Source organism: Annulohypoxylon maeteangense, assembly GCF_022496945.1.
Source record: "Annulohypoxylon maeteangense strain CBS 123835 unplaced genomic scaffold GGS22scaffold_15, whole genome shotgun sequence".
Lineage (NCBI taxonomy): Eukaryota > Fungi > Ascomycota > Sordariomycetes > Xylariales > Hypoxylaceae > Annulohypoxylon > Annulohypoxylon maeteangense.
The window spans coordinates 730,261-746,635 of record NW_025953262.1 but is presented as its reverse complement, the minus strand read 5'-3'; the positions used below and the strand labels follow the sequence as shown (position 1 = coordinate 746,635).

General features: G+C 44.3%; 6 protein-coding genes across 6 annotated transcripts; all 6 read left to right on the top strand.

Annotated features, from left to right (window-relative positions):
• Positions 1-320: 320 nt before the first annotated feature.
• Positions 321-1,797, top strand: GGS22DRAFT_181123 (uncharacterized protein; the record flags this gene model as incomplete). Its single annotated transcript, XM_047963839.1, has 2 exons — positions 321-1,048; positions 1,107-1,797. The coding sequence occupies 2 exons, from the start codon at positions 321-323 to the stop codon at positions 1,795-1,797; spliced, it is 1,419 nt and encodes a 472-aa protein (XP_047816437.1).
• Positions 1,798-3,495: 1,698 nt separating this feature from the next.
• Positions 3,496-6,104, top strand: GGS22DRAFT_46760 (sterol esterase). The gene is made up of 2 exons (XM_047967157.1): positions 3,496-5,979; positions 6,059-6,104. Exon 1 carries the CDS (start codon positions 3,847-3,849, stop codon positions 5,554-5,556), a length of 1,710 nt encoding a protein of 569 aa, XP_047816436.1. The 5' UTR covers positions 3,496-3,846; the 3' UTR covers positions 5,557-5,979; positions 6,059-6,104.
• Positions 6,081-9,567, top strand: GGS22DRAFT_195819 (glycoside hydrolase family 3 protein; the record flags this gene model as incomplete). Its single annotated transcript, XM_047965726.1, has 9 exons — positions 6,081-6,252; positions 6,311-6,376; positions 6,430-6,481; positions 6,550-6,833; positions 6,885-6,997; positions 7,052-7,191; positions 7,244-7,347; positions 7,403-7,524; positions 7,577-9,567. 9 exons carry the CDS (start codon positions 6,081-6,083, stop codon positions 9,359-9,361), a joined length of 2,838 nt encoding a protein of 945 aa, XP_047816435.1. The 3' UTR covers positions 9,362-9,567.
• On the top strand, positions 9,379-10,397 carry GGS22DRAFT_169827 (uncharacterized protein). The gene is made up of 2 exons (XM_047962383.1): positions 9,379-9,679; positions 9,739-10,397. The coding sequence occupies exon 2, from the start codon at positions 9,835-9,837 to the stop codon at positions 10,318-10,320; it is 486 nt and encodes a 161-aa protein (XP_047816434.1). The 5' UTR covers positions 9,379-9,679; positions 9,739-9,834; the 3' UTR covers positions 10,321-10,397.
• A 176-nt stretch (positions 10,398-10,573) lies between these two features.
• On the top strand, positions 10,574-12,428 carry GGS22DRAFT_169825 (uncharacterized protein). The gene has a single exon (XM_047962382.1). It carries the CDS (start codon positions 10,797-10,799, stop codon positions 11,961-11,963), a length of 1,167 nt encoding a protein of 388 aa, XP_047816433.1. The 5' UTR covers positions 10,574-10,796; the 3' UTR covers positions 11,964-12,428.
• Positions 12,429-12,672: 244 nt separating this feature from the next.
• GGS22DRAFT_169824 (heterokaryon incompatibility protein-domain-containing protein) lies at positions 12,673-15,015 on the top strand. The gene has a single exon (XM_047962381.1). It carries the CDS (start codon positions 12,762-12,764, stop codon positions 14,967-14,969), a length of 2,208 nt encoding a protein of 735 aa, XP_047816432.1. The 5' UTR covers positions 12,673-12,761; the 3' UTR covers positions 14,970-15,015.
• The last annotated feature ends 1,360 nt before the right edge of the window (positions 15,016-16,375 follow it).

The window sequence follows — 16,375 nt, the reverse complement described above, 5'->3', positions numbered from 1 at the left end:
GCTGCACCTCCATTTGCACTGCCTCGTCATATTTACCGTCTAAAGTTATCAAATCTGTTTTCTTAATGTTCTTAATGTTCTTAATAGTGTTTTCTCATATTTTTATAAACTTTCAGCACTCCTAAATAACAATGAAGCTCTAAGAGAAAAAGGCGTGAAGCGGGTACTACGCCCCAATTATTCGGTCTTATTGAGAGTTATGAAATTCAACTTTGTTATTAGAAGCGCAGATGGGCTAAGATGAAAATAGGACTACCATCATTCAGGATGTTCGAATGACGAACTTGCGTACCTAATTGACAAATAAATTTCACGAGATCATGGATTCTAAAGACTTGCCTCTCGATGTGGTAGGGGACATCGACTACTACAGCCGACTCTCAAAAATCCGCCAGTTTGTTTCGGGCAACCCTCTCGCCAAAGAGGAATACCGCTTTATGAAAATTCTTCTTTCGAGCGTCAACGTAGACATCATAAGCGAGCTACCAATTGAGCTTGTGTTACAAATCGCGGATTTCTTACCTTTGCGCGATTTCGTAACTTGTCTTGCTGTATCTAAACCATGGCGAGCCAAGTTTCTTTCCATATCTGTCTTAAACAATGCCACATATATGTTCTGCCCGTCAGTACACCAGGCGTCGAGGGACACTCCGTTAGACCCAAAAGAATGTCTAAATGCCCTTCACAAAATAGGACGCATGCCAGGACGATACTTTCAATCAAGTCTTGAGAAACCGTTTTCTTGGAAATACGAATCGTATTTTAAACTCGATCCCGACTTCCATAGCCACTATGAGGACATGTCTGCTGCCTATGCGCAATTTGGTCGCCAGTTTGATCGCGAACCAGATTCTTTTACGTGCAGAGATGCTTTATATTCTAATGGCAGGATAGCGTGGCGTCCTTGGCCACGAATCATTTGTGTGGACAACCTGTGGTCGCGGACACGAAGGGTTTTTACTACGCCATACGGTCCTCTTGTTCACCGGAGATACGAGCTCCGAGCCCTCGGGGATAGGCTCGTAGTAGCCTCCATGGACCGCCGCTTGTAAGATCTTACATTCAAATATGTTTTCAATTTAGGTCTCATTTAATAAATTCAATAGGATCGTATGGGATTTCAGCGCCAGCACGGACATTCGTTTAGAAAGGAAACTACCTGGATCTATTAGAGATGTTTCAACTAAAGGATCTCGCATCGCTATAATTCTCTTTAATGGAGACATCATCCTGGGGGGGTTTCGCAGAACATTCTGGAAATTATCAACTGCTCCCTTGATTAGCTATCGTAACCTCACTAATGAGTCCATGGTATCTTGGAAATCTAACCTTCGCGTCATATTTCACCCAGCATGTAACGGAAAGTTTTTTATAGCCTCCGGATACACTGATAAATCTCATTCAGAAACGACTCATAGGCGAATGATCTACGAATTTGATGATGACAGAAACATGACGACGTTCGAAACCTCAAGTCCGTGGACAGCTCGACACCGGCAAGAACACGGTATTCCTCAATTCAAGATACTAAGAGGAATGCCATGTTACCGCGACTCTATAGGGTTCAGCGAAGCATATCAATTCGGGGAACTGCCAACCTCATTCAAACCAATTACTCCTTTTGCTGAATTTGATATCTACGACCGGAAATTCTCTGTGACAAAAAATCTCCCTCATCCGTCTGGCTGGATTTCCCAAAATAATCAATGCGATATGGATTTTATTGTTGAATTCCATAATCACAGCTTCACAGCTTACAGCCTCCAATCTGGGTTCGATTTTAAAATTGGCGAATAAATATTCAATACATGATCAGTTACACGAAAAGAAAAAGGTTGGAGCACACTCGGGGTGGCGGTTATCTGTATGATGTGCTATTAAACACCTCATTAGAGCTACGAAGGGCTCTAAGGGTTAGTTTATGTAGGAAATTTTTAGTCGAAATTCGGCGCCGAGATTAATATCACATCGGCTGCTAGTCTCAACCAGGCAGTAGAGGGCATACTTCAGAAACCTTCGTCATCTTCGTATAATATCATGGCTGATTTAAATCGATCCGATACGGAAGGCACTGTGATACATGAATAGGAGAACTGTGAGTTTGTGTCATTCACGATGGCACCCTCGGAAGCAACAATGTTGCACTTTCGAATTCTTGGAAGCTATTCTGAAAACACCCTTGAACTAAACCGGAGAAGGCTAATTCGAATGCTACGCCCAATACGCCGTTCTAGAAAATATCTTCTTGTAAGTGATAGTTACAGCTTCCACAGCATCATTCAAGGGTGCAGCCAAAGTTTCATATGAATGAATACCTACCTACATGCCTAACCATTCGAAAGGTCTTTGGTAAGCTACACAGCCGAGTCCGAGAGAGGCCATACAATAGCCTGGAAGTAATACGAACACGATAACCCAGATCAACGATGACTGGCGCTAGGTTAATTCCTAGTTCGGGAGGCTCGCAAATCTCTTCCTGTCCAAAGAGTGTCGCCGAGTAAACCGATTATCAAGCATGGTCGAACGGATTGAGCTAGGAATCGGGGATAAAAAAAATAATGTCCGCCAGGGTACGCACTACCAATTAGGAAATCTAAATCCGCGATGGCCAGATCTTTACCGATGTGAATAGCCACGATTTTTCAATTTTCCATGAATTGCAGTAACACACATAGGCGGAAGAGGGATAAGAAAGGAAAAGAAAAAGGAGTTACCAATTGCTTGTTACCCCGCAAAGATATCCTTACCCTGTATCCGACTAGAATGACCTAATTCTGCAGGCTTCCGGATCTGCCAGGTGATGCCTTGTCACCTAACCCCACCCCCACAAACTCATTACAACGGGTCTTTTATGGAGTATTACGGTACCGTGATTGGTCATTAGGACGGCTTAGGATCACGACCCATTGATCAACCTTCACTTTTACCCCAACAACACGTATCAAGCGCCTTGGATGCTATGGAGGCTACGAATATTTACCTGCCAATTTCAAAAGCTGAGGGATCCAGCCAACCATCGATCAGATATTTCCGGCGTGATGAACTATTTGCGGCGGTACGACATTAGCGGGATGATCTATCATTGGTTTCCCCCCTACTCTTACCCATCACTTTCCCAGTCATTGACTGTCATTCACAGCTAATCATAGATAATTGGGATTTTCGATCTAGAATTAATACCTCCGAGATATTGCATGGAAATTTTGCCTCGGCTGGTACCTGGTCAGGAACTGCGAATCTTGCAGTAGATTTCACATGCTGTCTCGGATCGCTCACCCAAGATCTCCAGACAAAGCATTCCAATTCTAGCTTATGCACAACTAAACCTTTCTGAACCGGGGATGGGCCCTAACGCGGTAAATTTACCCCGTGGGGGAGGACTAGAGAAAGATATTCTTGCTCGATTTGATTCCCAGGACCTGGATTCCTCGATGGTATTCTGGAAAAGCTACGAAATTGGGTAAGCTGTGCGATTGTTGACGAGTCACTTGGTCCAACTCAGTTTGGCGTCCCTTTCGCAAAAATGATCAGCTGGATGGAAGTTGACGGATCAGGGATACGTGTGCTACAAATTCCATGAATGAGATTTGAGGTTGACTTCATTCTTGGTTTACATGTCGATGTCTTGGTTCAGCTTAATCCTTGATGGGTATAGCACGCATATCATCATAAAAGGTAAGTCTATATAAGATCGTCATGCCGTGTCATGAGACACGGTGATACATTCTTCGAAAATTCTCTTTACTAGTTTGCAACCTTGATCTACCAAGATAACTCTATCCTTCCGACCTTCCGTCTCCCTTCCTACCCCCTTCCCAGCTTGCTGGGCCTCACCCAAGGGTCATAATGTATACCGCTCTTGCTCCTCTGATATCGGCTGCCTTTCTCACTAGCATTGCCGCTGCTCTTCCAGCGCCGACTCGAACCTTGGAAGAACGAGCTGTTACCGCGTCTGTGGTTATATCACAAGGCACCGTTGTCGGTTCCGTTATTGGCGGAGTCGAGAATTATGGCGGTATACCCTTTGCCGAACCTCCCACAGGGAATTTGCGGCTGAAGCCGCCGCAGAGACTGAATTCTACTCTCGGCACTTTCGACGCTACTGGAATTGGCCCATCTTGTCCACAAATGTTCTTCTCTACAAAGGGGGATCTTATTACCTCTGTGCTAGGCGATCTCATCAACACACCACTGTTGCAGACTGTTACGGGACAAACAGAGGACTGCCTAACCATGAGAGTCCAACGACCATCAGGTACTACATCGAACTCGAAGCTTCCCGTTTTCTTCTGGATTTTCGGGGGTGGCTTCGAACTTGGTAGCCCTCAGATGTATGACGCTTCATCCTTAATCGCTAATGGCGTAAAACAAGGAAAGCCATTCATCTTCGCTGCCGTGAACTACAGAGTGGGTGGCTTCGGATTCCTGGCTGGTAAAGAAATTCTCGCAGACGGTGCATCCAACTTAGGCCTTTTGGATCAGCGAATGGGCCTCGAATGGGTACAAGACAACATCGCAGCATTTGGAGGAGACCCGGATAAGGTGACTATCTGGGGCGAGTCGGCCGGTGCTATCTCCGTGTTTGATCAAATGGCCCTCTACGGCGGACAGAACACTTACAAAGGGAAGAAGCTTTTCCGCGGTGCTATTATGAATAGCGGAAGCATGATCCCTACAGATCCGGTAGACTGTGATCGCTGCCAGGATATATACGATACTGTAGTCAGAGAGGCGGGATGCTCCGGCGTTACTGATACACTTGCATGCCTTCGCAGTGCTGACTACAAGACATTCCTTAATGCCGTGAATAGCGTTCCTGGAATCCTCAGTTATAATTCTGTTGCATTATCGTACCTACCACGACCAGATGGCGTTATCCTACCAGAAAGCCCCGACCTCCTCGTTGCCAGTGGTCAGTACGCAGCCGTGCCGATGATTATTGGTGATCAAGAAGACGAGGGAACAATTTTCAGCCTGTTTCAGTCCAACATCACAACTACGGATCAGCTTGTCGATTATATATGGAAGATATTCTTTCCCGCTGTCGAAAGAGATGACGTTGTGGGCCTAGTCAACACTTATGATGCATCGATTACAGCTGGAAGTCCCTTCAATACGGGTATCTTTAATGCCGTATACCCACAGTTTAAACGCCTTGCAGCCATTCTCGGGGATATGGTATTCACCCTTACACGCAGAACCTTCCTCCAGAGTGCTCTCGCTGTGAATCCAAACGTGCCGTCATGGTCCTACCTTGCGTCGTACGATTACGGCACCCCGATACTAGGCACATTCCACGCCTCTGACATACTGCAAGTCTTTTACGGTATACTCCCAAATTACGCTAGCAAGGCTATCCAGAGCTACTACATTTCGTTCCTGTACACACTGGATCCCAACAACGGGACAAGCTCCGATATCCAGAAGTGGCCTCAGTGGAAGGAAAACAGGCAATTGATGCAGTTCTGGAATAACAAGAGTAACTTACTGGCCGACAACTTCAGGGCCGCTTCCCAGCAGTACATAATCGCAAATTCCAAGAAATTCTTAATCTAACGTTGCATTTTTAAATGGGTTATCATGTAGGGATTTGGCGTTAATCGAGGATGGGCACGTGAACTGATCTGGCGATTCTTGAGGACACATGTTTTTAAGCGGATATTCCGGTCTGAGATCGCAGTCATGTCGAGAAGCGCATTATCAAAAAAAGGAAAATCAAAATGAGTGGGAAAATATGAGAGGAAAATATTACCGGGAATCTAAGGCACGAGAGCTGAGGGTGCTATAGATAAGGGTACTTGATGCGATGAGGGCGTGACGATAGTGTGGGGCCATCTCAAGCATCGGCAAGGTTGCGTTGATTTAAAAATTCAAGGTAGCAATTCCAGGGATTTTGATCAAGATAGCCCGAGGAGAGGGGAATGTAACATCGCTGACCGACACCATGCCCTTGAAGCATCTCGTATCGTACCTACCTAGGTATTTATTGTTGACATTTATGGCGTGCACGCCGCTTATTAGGTATTCTAGTGTAAGTCTGACATTGCTATTTACCCAGTGCTTAAGCTTCATTGCCAACAATGCGGTTCCCCTTACTGTTAGCCCTATTGAGCGCCTTTGGGCAGCTTCAAGCGCAAGCGAACGGATCGCCTCCTAAAAAGGGGTCGCCGGAGAGAAATGTCAACCAAGTTGGTTTAGACAAGAAATCATACATAGATTCGTTGGTCTCGAATATGACGGTCGAGGATATGGGTGAGCAAGCTCGAGCTCACATATAAGTCCCGAATCGCTAGACTAACAAGTGATCGAGTTCTACAATTGCATCTTATGTTTGGCGGCGACATCGTAGGTGTCGAGTCGAAGAACGAGCTTTACGGTATGTCTATCACCTGCGTAAAAGAATTCGCATCGCGCTCACTTATGGAATAGATTCCACAATGCGCTTTAGCCCAGAGTCGCCTATTGGTGTAATGCATGATTGGTACGCCTCCAGTTATACATGTGCTGTAATTTAATTAGCGCCCCCTATATTTACAGCGACTCATCTAGGTACCCCCTTAACACTTCTCACTATAACTCCGTCCAGACATTGACCCTCCAAAAAGCGCGACTGAAAATTCCGCTTATGCATGTTGGAGAGTGCCTTCACGGTGTCGGGTCTTTCAAACAGTCGATGTTCCCCCAGAGTTTGGGGCTGTCGGCTACTTTCGATACTGGCCTTGTACATCGCGTCGGTAGAGCAATCGGGACTGAGGCGAGGTCGATTGGGATCCACGCCTGCCTTTCTCCTGTTCTTGATATTGGCCAGGATCCGAGATGGGGACGAATGCAAGGTGCGAATTCTCAATTCTGTATAAAAGCTACTCGATGCTAACCCAGGATAGAGGCGTGGGGAGAAGATAGAGTGTTGACTTCGCATATGGGAGTTGCTTACTCTAGCGGCTTGTCCAAGAATGGCTCTTGGTCGGAGCCAGATGCTGTAGTACCAGTTCTCAAGGTATGAATTCTTGTGTTGTTGTTTAGAAGGTTATTGGTTTATTTTGTTGGATAGCATTTCGCCGCCCACGGAGCTCCTCAGTCGGGACATAACACCGCCCCCTTCATGGGTCATGGGAATCGTCAAGTGTTGCAGGATCTCCTAACGCCGTTCAAAGCGGCGATCCAACTGGGTGGAGCAAGAGGCGTATTGATGTAAAGGGAATATAGGCACTCCAATTTGTTTCTCGTACTAATTGGTGTGTAGGGCGTATAACGAGTTTGACGACATACCGGCTCATGTCCACCCCATGTTATACCAAGCGCTCGAAGATTGGGGGTTTGACGGATTCACTATCGCTGATGATACTGGTACGGTTATTCCTCCGTAAAATTTAGACTGTACGCCATGTTGATCAGGTAATAGGAATGGTCGAGCTACAACAGGTGCACCAAGTAGCCGATTCCCCAGGAAGTGCGATAGGACAATGGTTTAATGCCGGAGGAATGATCCAATTCTACGATTATTCTCTTGAGGTCTACCTTAATGTGAAATCCCACTCCCATTTGACCAATAGAAGTGTTATTAACAAGGTTTTAGACGACGAAAGACTTAGTTGCGAACGGTTCTGTGGAATTGACGACTTTGCAGTCCCATATTCGCAGGATACTAGGCGTTAAGTGGGATCTAGGTTTATTCGATGACCCCTTCATTCCGGCAGAAGTAAATCCTCAAGAAATCGTCAAAAGCCACCGGAATCTCACACTTGAAGCTTCCCGGAGAAGTATCGTTCTCCTTGAGAATAAGAACTCCACATTGCCATTGAAACCGCAAGCACAGAAAACTACCAAAATCGCCCTTGTCGGTCCGTTTGCCGATGTGCTCAATTATGGAGGCTATTCTGGTCAATGGGGGCAATATCCTGCAGACGCGGCGCAGACTATCCGCCAAGGGATACTCAAGTATGCGAGTGAAGGAGATTTCGAGTTGGTTTCTAGCTGGGGCGCAAATACCTGGGAATATAATTCTCAATATGTGATCCCACCGTATCTCTTGTTATCGAATGGAACAGCAGGTGGTCTCGCCGCGACATATTTTGCGGATACGAACTTCACCCAGCCTATGGCACATCGAATTGAAACCCCTGCACTAGACTGGGGATTATACCCTCCAGATGGCCTATCATCTAATAATTTCAGCGCTGTATGGGAAGGAGAATTGAAATCCCCCGTTGACATCGATGTAGATGGCTGGATTGGGGCGGCGGTAGGACCCAACACGACGGTCAAACTCTTTATCGACGGAAGCTTGGTCACTTCGTATGGTGTAGACGGACTTCTACAGTCCAGTAATATCATGGGAAACATCATGAGCTATGATTATATCACAACAAACAGCACATTACCCCCAACCGGATCCGCTCCATTTACATTCAGGAAAGGGGCAACATACCACATCCGCATCGAATACCAAGCATTCAATCTCTACAAGAAAACTGCAAACGTCAATTCTCTCAATTCGCAACTCATACTCTTCTGGAACCTCGTCAGTCGGAACGGCAATGCAGTCGACCAAGCCGTGCAACTCGCAAGTTCCTCGGACGTGGTCATTTTGACGGTAGGGGCGGCCTGGAACAGTGACGGGGAAAACGGCGATCGAGGTACTCTTGGGCTTGTCCCAAGTCAAGACGTACTAGCGAAAGAAATTTTCAAGTTAGGGAAGCCTGTTGTCCTCATTCTTGAGGGCGGCCGACCCTTCGCGATCGAATATTATAACCAAAGCGCCGCGGTGCTAAGCGCTTTCTTCCCCGGCCAATCTGGCGGTCAAGCTATTGCGGATGCACTATTTGGTACGGTGAATCCCGGTGGCAGAATGCCTGTCACCGTCCCGAATAATGTCGGCCAGCTCCCCGTGTATTACAACTACAAGCCGACTTCTCACTTGGTGAAGTATTTAGACACGGAGTCATCGCCGGCTTATTGGTTCGGTTATGGACTGTCGTACAGTACATTTGAAATATCTGAGTTTGAAGCTTCGATAAATGGCATCAAGGCGACGGAATTCAACGCCGGAGATACGATTACGTTTTCAGCTAGAGTCAGAAACAATGGTACCGTAGATGGGAGTTATGTGGCGCAAGTATATGCCCTATCGCGCGTTTCATCCATCGTGCAGCCTGTCAAACAGCTTGTTGCCTTCCAGCGCGTAGACATATCGGCCGGAGAGGAAATTATCGTGTCGATGGGGTTGGATGCGAATAGGTATCTAACAATTCTTAACAGGAGAAACGAATGGGAGTTGGAAAAGGGGTCGTATACATTTGCGCTCTTGAACCATGGCGGCGACACAGATATAACGACAAACTTCACTTTGAATTGTGTCTAAAGTCGGGGGGAAAATAAGTAGACCTAAATGTAAAAATTCTTGATAAGCTAAAAGCTAATGGATATGCGTTACCTCTTTATTAATCCTATTATTTTTACCACCTATTGGAAGGTACCTTCCAGGTACGTATTTGGTGCGGTATTCATGGATGTTCTTCGTACTTGCCTCGAGAAGTTTTGGCGGTTGCCAATGAAGCTACCTAGGCTGCCGCCTAACCACCATAATCTAGGTAAGCCCTGGAGGTATCAACTGACTGCCCCTCCTGTTTTCAATCCAACATCACCATCATTATCGGCGTTTCCAACCATAAAGAAAAATCAGGTTTGAGGTAAGTCAATCGAAATAAACACCGACCACATCATCAAGGCTTTACTCACATATTACATAAGCATTAGTCTTGTCGCCTTGGGAATAATTCGTTTGTAGCTCAGCTCAGACACCTCTCTTCCAAAACAGCGATTTCATGAGAAAATATGTCAACACCCATGCAACTTGACTTGCCTCTTCGTCAGGCATCCAAGATGACAGGGAATAAGCGATCAAATGGGGACGTGGGCATGACTTCCACATCGACCATAGCCCCCTCTACAGAGGATTTCGCAAGGGATTTAATAACAGAGCGAGACGACTCTTCCATGGCCATTTCTTCCGATCTAAAAAACTTGCGAATCTCGAGTTCCCGAGAACGACCTCTGTTTCCCAGATACACAAAGGATCTAGAAATGTCTAGTGCTTCTAACACACACGTATCTAACCCCTCCGACGTTGGCGGTAGTAAGAGGAAATATACGTGGAACAGTATGGCGGAGATGATTAGTGCACATGTGGAGGAGCTGAAGGAGAGACCGCCTCTCGGCACGCCCAAGGAGGACGCTAAGCAGATTGGTAAAAGTGGCGGAGGATCTCAGCAGATATCGAACAGCAAGGGAAAGGAGAAGGCAAAGGGAGCCTTCATTTAGGAAGCTGATGAGATAAAAGGAAGAAAACGTCAATTTAGGTTCTCACGCTATAATAAGTTGTGAGAGGACGAAGTCTAATTAATCACTTTAATTGAAAAAGGGGTTAGAAAACAACTATTTTATTGCATCATAGGGTCCAATAACAGCCCTGGAGAACTTTAGACTCTCTAACGCGTTACAGCATAGCAGGTAACCCCCCTAACATTAGGGCAACATTAGGGTAACCCCTCCAAAGGAAGGACCCCCAGGGTAACACAACCACCCACTGCCCCGCTGTACCCACCAAGTGGAACGTCGTACTAACAACCCAATTTCTTTCAGGAAGGTTGATTCAGATTTCCTATTACCGTTTGCCGTTATTACCTAAAGGTAAGGCTCAGGCTAAAAGTCGCGCCTTTTAAATTACCTGTTTGTTCCTCCGCGTTTGGTGGGAACAATACTCCTACAAAAACAATGACTGAGATAACTTCGGTTTCATGTCCGCCTCTTCACCCCGTCCCCCGCTTGAAGCTTCCGATATAACATGTATCGCGCCGGAGCCGTTCGAACCCATACCCCTCATTGCCGACATCTTACGCACCGGATACTGTATTCCGGGCTCCGTGTTTTTGGTTGAGGGCGTTGATTCCCTTCATACCTCTAAGTCTCAGAGATGGCGCGCCGTGCGCTTGATGTTAGGAGATGGAGAGCTATGCATCCAAGCCCTGCTATCGGCTGAGATGCATAGGTATATTGATCAGGAAGAGGTCGCATTCGGATCTTATGTTAAGTTAGAACGGTTTCGAGTCGAATGGAAAAATGTTTCCAATGGAAATGGGGAGAATCCGTCCGTAGGAAAAGGAAAGGGGAAGGCACGCGATGACCTTAATCCAGGAGACAAGATGGTTTATCTGGTTGTCGAGGATCTCGCTCTAGTCGGGTGGAATAACTCCCTTGTCGACGCAACAGACGTTGAAAATACCGAAGTGCGCGTTGATTCTCCAGAGGAACCGCAAGAACCACAAGAAAAGCCCGAGGCTATACCTCAATCCTCCAATACTGTTAATCCATTGTTATCAAGCCGTGGCGCACTATCATTGGATAGCGGTATCGACATCCCCCAAGAAATCATCGACGTAGACGACGACTTCGAAGTGATACCCGATGCCGCAACCAAAGCATCTCATAATAGACAGGACCTCGCTACCCGCTCCAAGGACAAGCTGGATACCAGCTTCTTGCCTTGGTCGAGCAAGGACCCGAGCAGACCCCTGAAGCTCACAAAGCTGCGAACAATCCCCAACTTGCCGTACAAGCAGAATTGGAGCGTCAACGTGCTAGCTGTTGTCTCTGCCCTGTCTGATATCGAGCCCTCAGGTCTACCCCCCTATACCCAGCGTCAGGCTCGGCTCGCGGATCCTTCAACTGACAAGCATGTGCTGCTTACCGTGTTCTTGGACCCAGATCGGTTTGCGCCGAAGGTCGGGAGCGTGGTGTTGTTACTAGGTGTGAAGAACCATCGGTTCGATGGCGGTAGTTTGAAGAAGTACGTTAGCGACCGTCCGGCGGAGGGGTTTGGATGGTGGTACGAGAATCCGGCGCAGCTCGACTGGTGTGATGTTGAGGGATTGAAGAGGTGGTGGGATGAGAGTCAGTCGTCGTAATGATTCTCGAGCGACGATGCGCACGATATAATCCTATTGAACACAAGTTGTCAGCAATGCTTGGGATAATGACCATGTTCGTCCCGCGGCTTCATCGCACTTCAGTTCCACCTAGCAGCGTCTTGCTAGTACTACAATTTGGTCCGTTATACCACCTCCTTCGGATCCTATGAAAGTTGAGGATTGATGGTCACCTTCCACAGATTTTCATTTGCCTCCAGTCCATCATTTTGCTGCAAAAATTTCTCCGACACTTGTATTCATCGATCATTTCTGGTCCACGTGTAGTGAATTACTGTCGAGTCAAACGTATCACTGTGCACAGACAGCTTGTGAATGTGACTCACGACCACGCTGTTTGGAAGTTTTCGAGTTGCCCGAGGAGAGAAGTCTCTTCTAAAAAAATGATATATCGAATTTCAAGACAATCTAAGGTACTTTATTATATATCAAGGCCCCGTTCTCTTGCCCTCGTGTATTGATGGTTTTCCCAAACATACAGCTAATCTTGAGAATCTGTTGTCACTTCTCGATAATTTGCTATTGAATATGACCTCCTCAACTCCAACTAATCACTATCAACATGATAAATCAACCCGAGAGAAAGAGGCGAATAAACCCTTAGGCCCTTCCACCCCAGAACCTAACATAGCGAGACTCTGTACCAACTGCTCCAGAGCTATGTTTTATGATGATCGCGATGGTTTTAAAGAAAGACTAGTCGACAACGAGCCATCACGTCTTCTATTTCCTATCGGGAACTATCACGGTGGTTATCAGAAAATTTGGACAGATACCATGCCTAGTCTTCCGCAGATTGAGAAATCTGCTCTCCGAGGTTGCGACTTTTGTGTATTCCTACATAACAGCATATTATCTCGCGATACAGATAATATGCTAGTTCATTGTATCGGAAAGAAACTAACAGAACTGGACACACGTAGCGCATCAATATCAGTCGCATACTGCTGGTCAAGCGAATCCCCAGATATATATCGCGATATACATTGCAAAGATCTTATAGAGAAGGGAGCATGTTCTAGGCAGGATATTTCTTCAACCCATGATAATTTAAACGAAGAATACTCCCCTAATGAGGACGAAGATAATGGAAATATGCTCGACGAAGGGAACTCCTCGGACGAAGAACACGACCTACTTGAAACAGATTCAAAGATGAAGGAAGACGGCCAACTGGAGGGACTCATTGTCCGACTAGACGTTCAGGCAACTGATAAATATATACCGCCAATTTATCTCTGTTGCTATGCTACACAGACTCCGGGCTCCGATGCTACTGGCAACTGGCTTGGTTTAGCTCTACCGTCAAGTCAGAATTACTCGGAGCCGCATCGAGTAGATTGGATGAGACGAGCTCTTCAAAAGTGCGAAACACACAGCCATAAACTTACCGATGACAATTTTATTCCAGAACGCCTCATTGATGTACAATCTCCAAGACCCAGATTGGTTCTTCGTAGAAAATATCAGACATTGCATAGCATCTCCCCTGTCCCGGCATACGCCGCCCTAAGTTACTGCTGGGGCCCTCCAGAGGACGCTAGATCGCAACTAACTACCACAAACGAAACTTTTGAGATGAGGCAAAAAGGGATAGAGGATCATGAGATGACACAAGTCCTTAAAGATGCTATTTTTACGACACGAGCACTAGGAATTCGTTACCTATGGGTCGACGCACTCTGTATCAAACAAGGGGACACTGATGACTGGGTTCGGCAATCAGTGGATATGTCAAAGATCTATGGGAACGCGAAAGTCACCCTTTGCGCTGCATCCTCTATGTCTTGCCAAGAAAGCTTTCTACGCCAGAGAGGTAGTCGGATCCGCATGCCCTTTCACTCCACTCTCCGGCCGGGTATAACAGGTTCATTTGACATACAATTCAAGTATGTCCGAAGAGATACCTATACCCCGAGACTATTCTCTCATCGCGGAGTGAGCGTTTTCGACCTTGATCTATCCTTCGCAAACTGGGCGGGCCGTGGCTGGGTATTCCAGGAGAGGTTTTGCTCTAGGTCTAAACTTATATTCGGGAACTCCTTCATACATTTTCTATGCGACACCGAAACACATAAGATGGGCAAGTCATTGATAGATGGCCCTTGGGTTGTCAGTCTATCTACTATCATCAATGGAAACCCCAATGAGCTCTACAGCGCCTGGCGTTACAGGGTATTACGACGATATGCACGGTTCAACATTCACTCCTTTTCAAACCACACGGATCTGCTACCTGCTTTATCGGGTCTAGCACAATGTTTCCATCAGCGACTACAAGATGATTTTCTAGCTGGATTCTGGAAAAGGGATCTCTTACGGAGCCTTCTATGGTTCGTACGCTACAGTGACGGTGGTTACCCCCCTCACGAAACTGAGTTTTTGCCATCCCACGATTCCTATATTGTTCCATCGTGGAGCATACTCGGTCGTGGCTACTCGCAAGGAAATTGGGAGTATGATTGGCGTCTAGAAAGCATCCGACCCGCGACGCAACTACTACATGCAATCACAGACCTAAAGAGTGGAAATCCTTTCGGAGCCATCACAGGTGGTAAACTTACTATCAGAGGTAGGGTCCTCGATTTCGCATGTCTGGACAAGGATGCTATCTCTGTCACTCATGAAGGTTGCGTCGAGACATACTATCCCTACCAATTACTATACAATATAGAAGTCGTCGGACGTTTCACCCTAGACTTTCGATATACGAAGCTCATCCAGGATAGAGATTGCTGCGGCAAAACTGAGAGCGAAGCGATTCTCGAGCACATCGGATCGTTAAAGTGGGTCCTTCTCGGGAGGGGTTGCTGGGAACACGGATTAGGAGACGGAGCATTCGGCCTCATTCTACGTCAAGTGCCCAATTCGAAGGGGTTATTTCAGAGGGTGGGTGTGTTTAGTCCTCCGTGGGCGCTTTCGATACCGTACGGCCTCTCGATGTTTAAGATATTAGGGAAGACGCAAACTGTAGTTGTCATCTAGGAGCAATGTCAAATAGCCGCATTACTTTCACCTACAACTTCTAACCCCTTTTTGCCTTATACTATACGTTGTATACTAAAATTTACAGCTCAAATACTCGTATCGCACAACTTCTTCCCCCACGTGTCTATTAAACGGAACTAGATGTCTTGGTATCCAATTCAGCTACTTCTTTTAGATACCTCACTAACGTAGCATGCGCACACACATCCAGCCTCACGCCTCCATCCGCTAATCTCTAATACATAATTAGCGGAGACTAACCGCGCCGAGGTACCGAGCACAGTTCCTATATGTCCTATATTCTTGCTTTCAATTAGTTCTGTTTCTGTGATAGGCATATTTCGATTTAATAAAATCAATTGTAAATACCGCTTCATACAAGACAGCCAATCTCATACAGGCAAATCTTAGCATAGGAGGTCCCCGTGCTGGGAACACACATCCCGAGCTCCAAGCTCGTTAATTAGTTAAAAAAAGTCGCCTTAACCACCTTAAATAACGTTAAACCTTTTTAACACTTCCCTAACTTTAATTATTAAAGTTTTTTATTAGATGCATTTTTTAATACTTACTTTATTAATTAAGTACATTTTTTTTTTAATAAGTTTTATATTTTTTTTATGTTTAATAAAGTTAAGTAATTTTTTTATTATTTTAAAGTTTTAATTATTTAAGTTCGAATTATACGTATTATTTTTTAAAAAGTTTTAATTTTTTAATTAAATAAATTATTTACTTTTTTTTATATCGTAATTTTATAATTATATTTAATTTCGATAATTTTTTTATTTATTTTTTTATTTAAAATAATAAACTTAATAACATTTAATGTTTAAAATTAATTAATAATAATAATTTTAATCCGTTTAAATTTATTACTTTTAATAATTATATATATGTTATTATAAAATTTGCTTTTTTTTTTAATATTTATTTTAATATAAAATTTAAGTACGTTTTTTTTAATATTTAATTTTACGTTTTATATTTTATAATAACGAAAATTAACGTTAATATTAAGCCGTAATAATTAAAATGTTTTATTTTTATTACGTTTATATTTTTTAAAAAAAAAAGAAAAATTCTTTTTAATAATTTAAAAAAATTAATGTTTTTTATAGTTTTAAATAATATTAATACGGTTTTTAATAATTTTAAAATTAAATAAATATTATCATTTATTTTATAAATAAATAAATTTAAGTTTAATATAAAACTTTTTATAATATATTCGATTTTATTTATAATTTTTAATATTTATTATTTATTTTTTATTACCGTTATTAACATTTTTTTAATAAATATAAAATATATAAATATTTTTATAAATAAATTATTTATAATTTTAAAAGTTTTTTTTAAATTATTTAATCGATTTATTATAAGTTTTAACGTGTATTTTA

Bases quoted from the DNA above. Each gene is read 5' to 3' on its own strand.
- GGS22DRAFT_46760 (XM_047967157.1), top strand. From the start codon at position 3,847: ATGTATACCGCTCTTGCTCCTCTGATATCGGCTGCCTTTCTCACTAGC.
- GGS22DRAFT_169827 (XM_047962383.1), top strand. From the start codon at position 9,835: ATGTCAACACCCATGCAACTTGACTTGCCTCTTCGTCAGGCATCCAAG.
- GGS22DRAFT_169825 (XM_047962382.1), top strand. From the start codon at position 10,797: ATGTCCGCCTCTTCACCCCGTCCCCCGCTTGAAGCTTCCGATATAACA.
- GGS22DRAFT_169824 (XM_047962381.1), top strand. From the start codon at position 12,762: ATGCCTAGTCTTCCGCAGATTGAGAAATCTGCTCTCCGAGGTTGCGAC.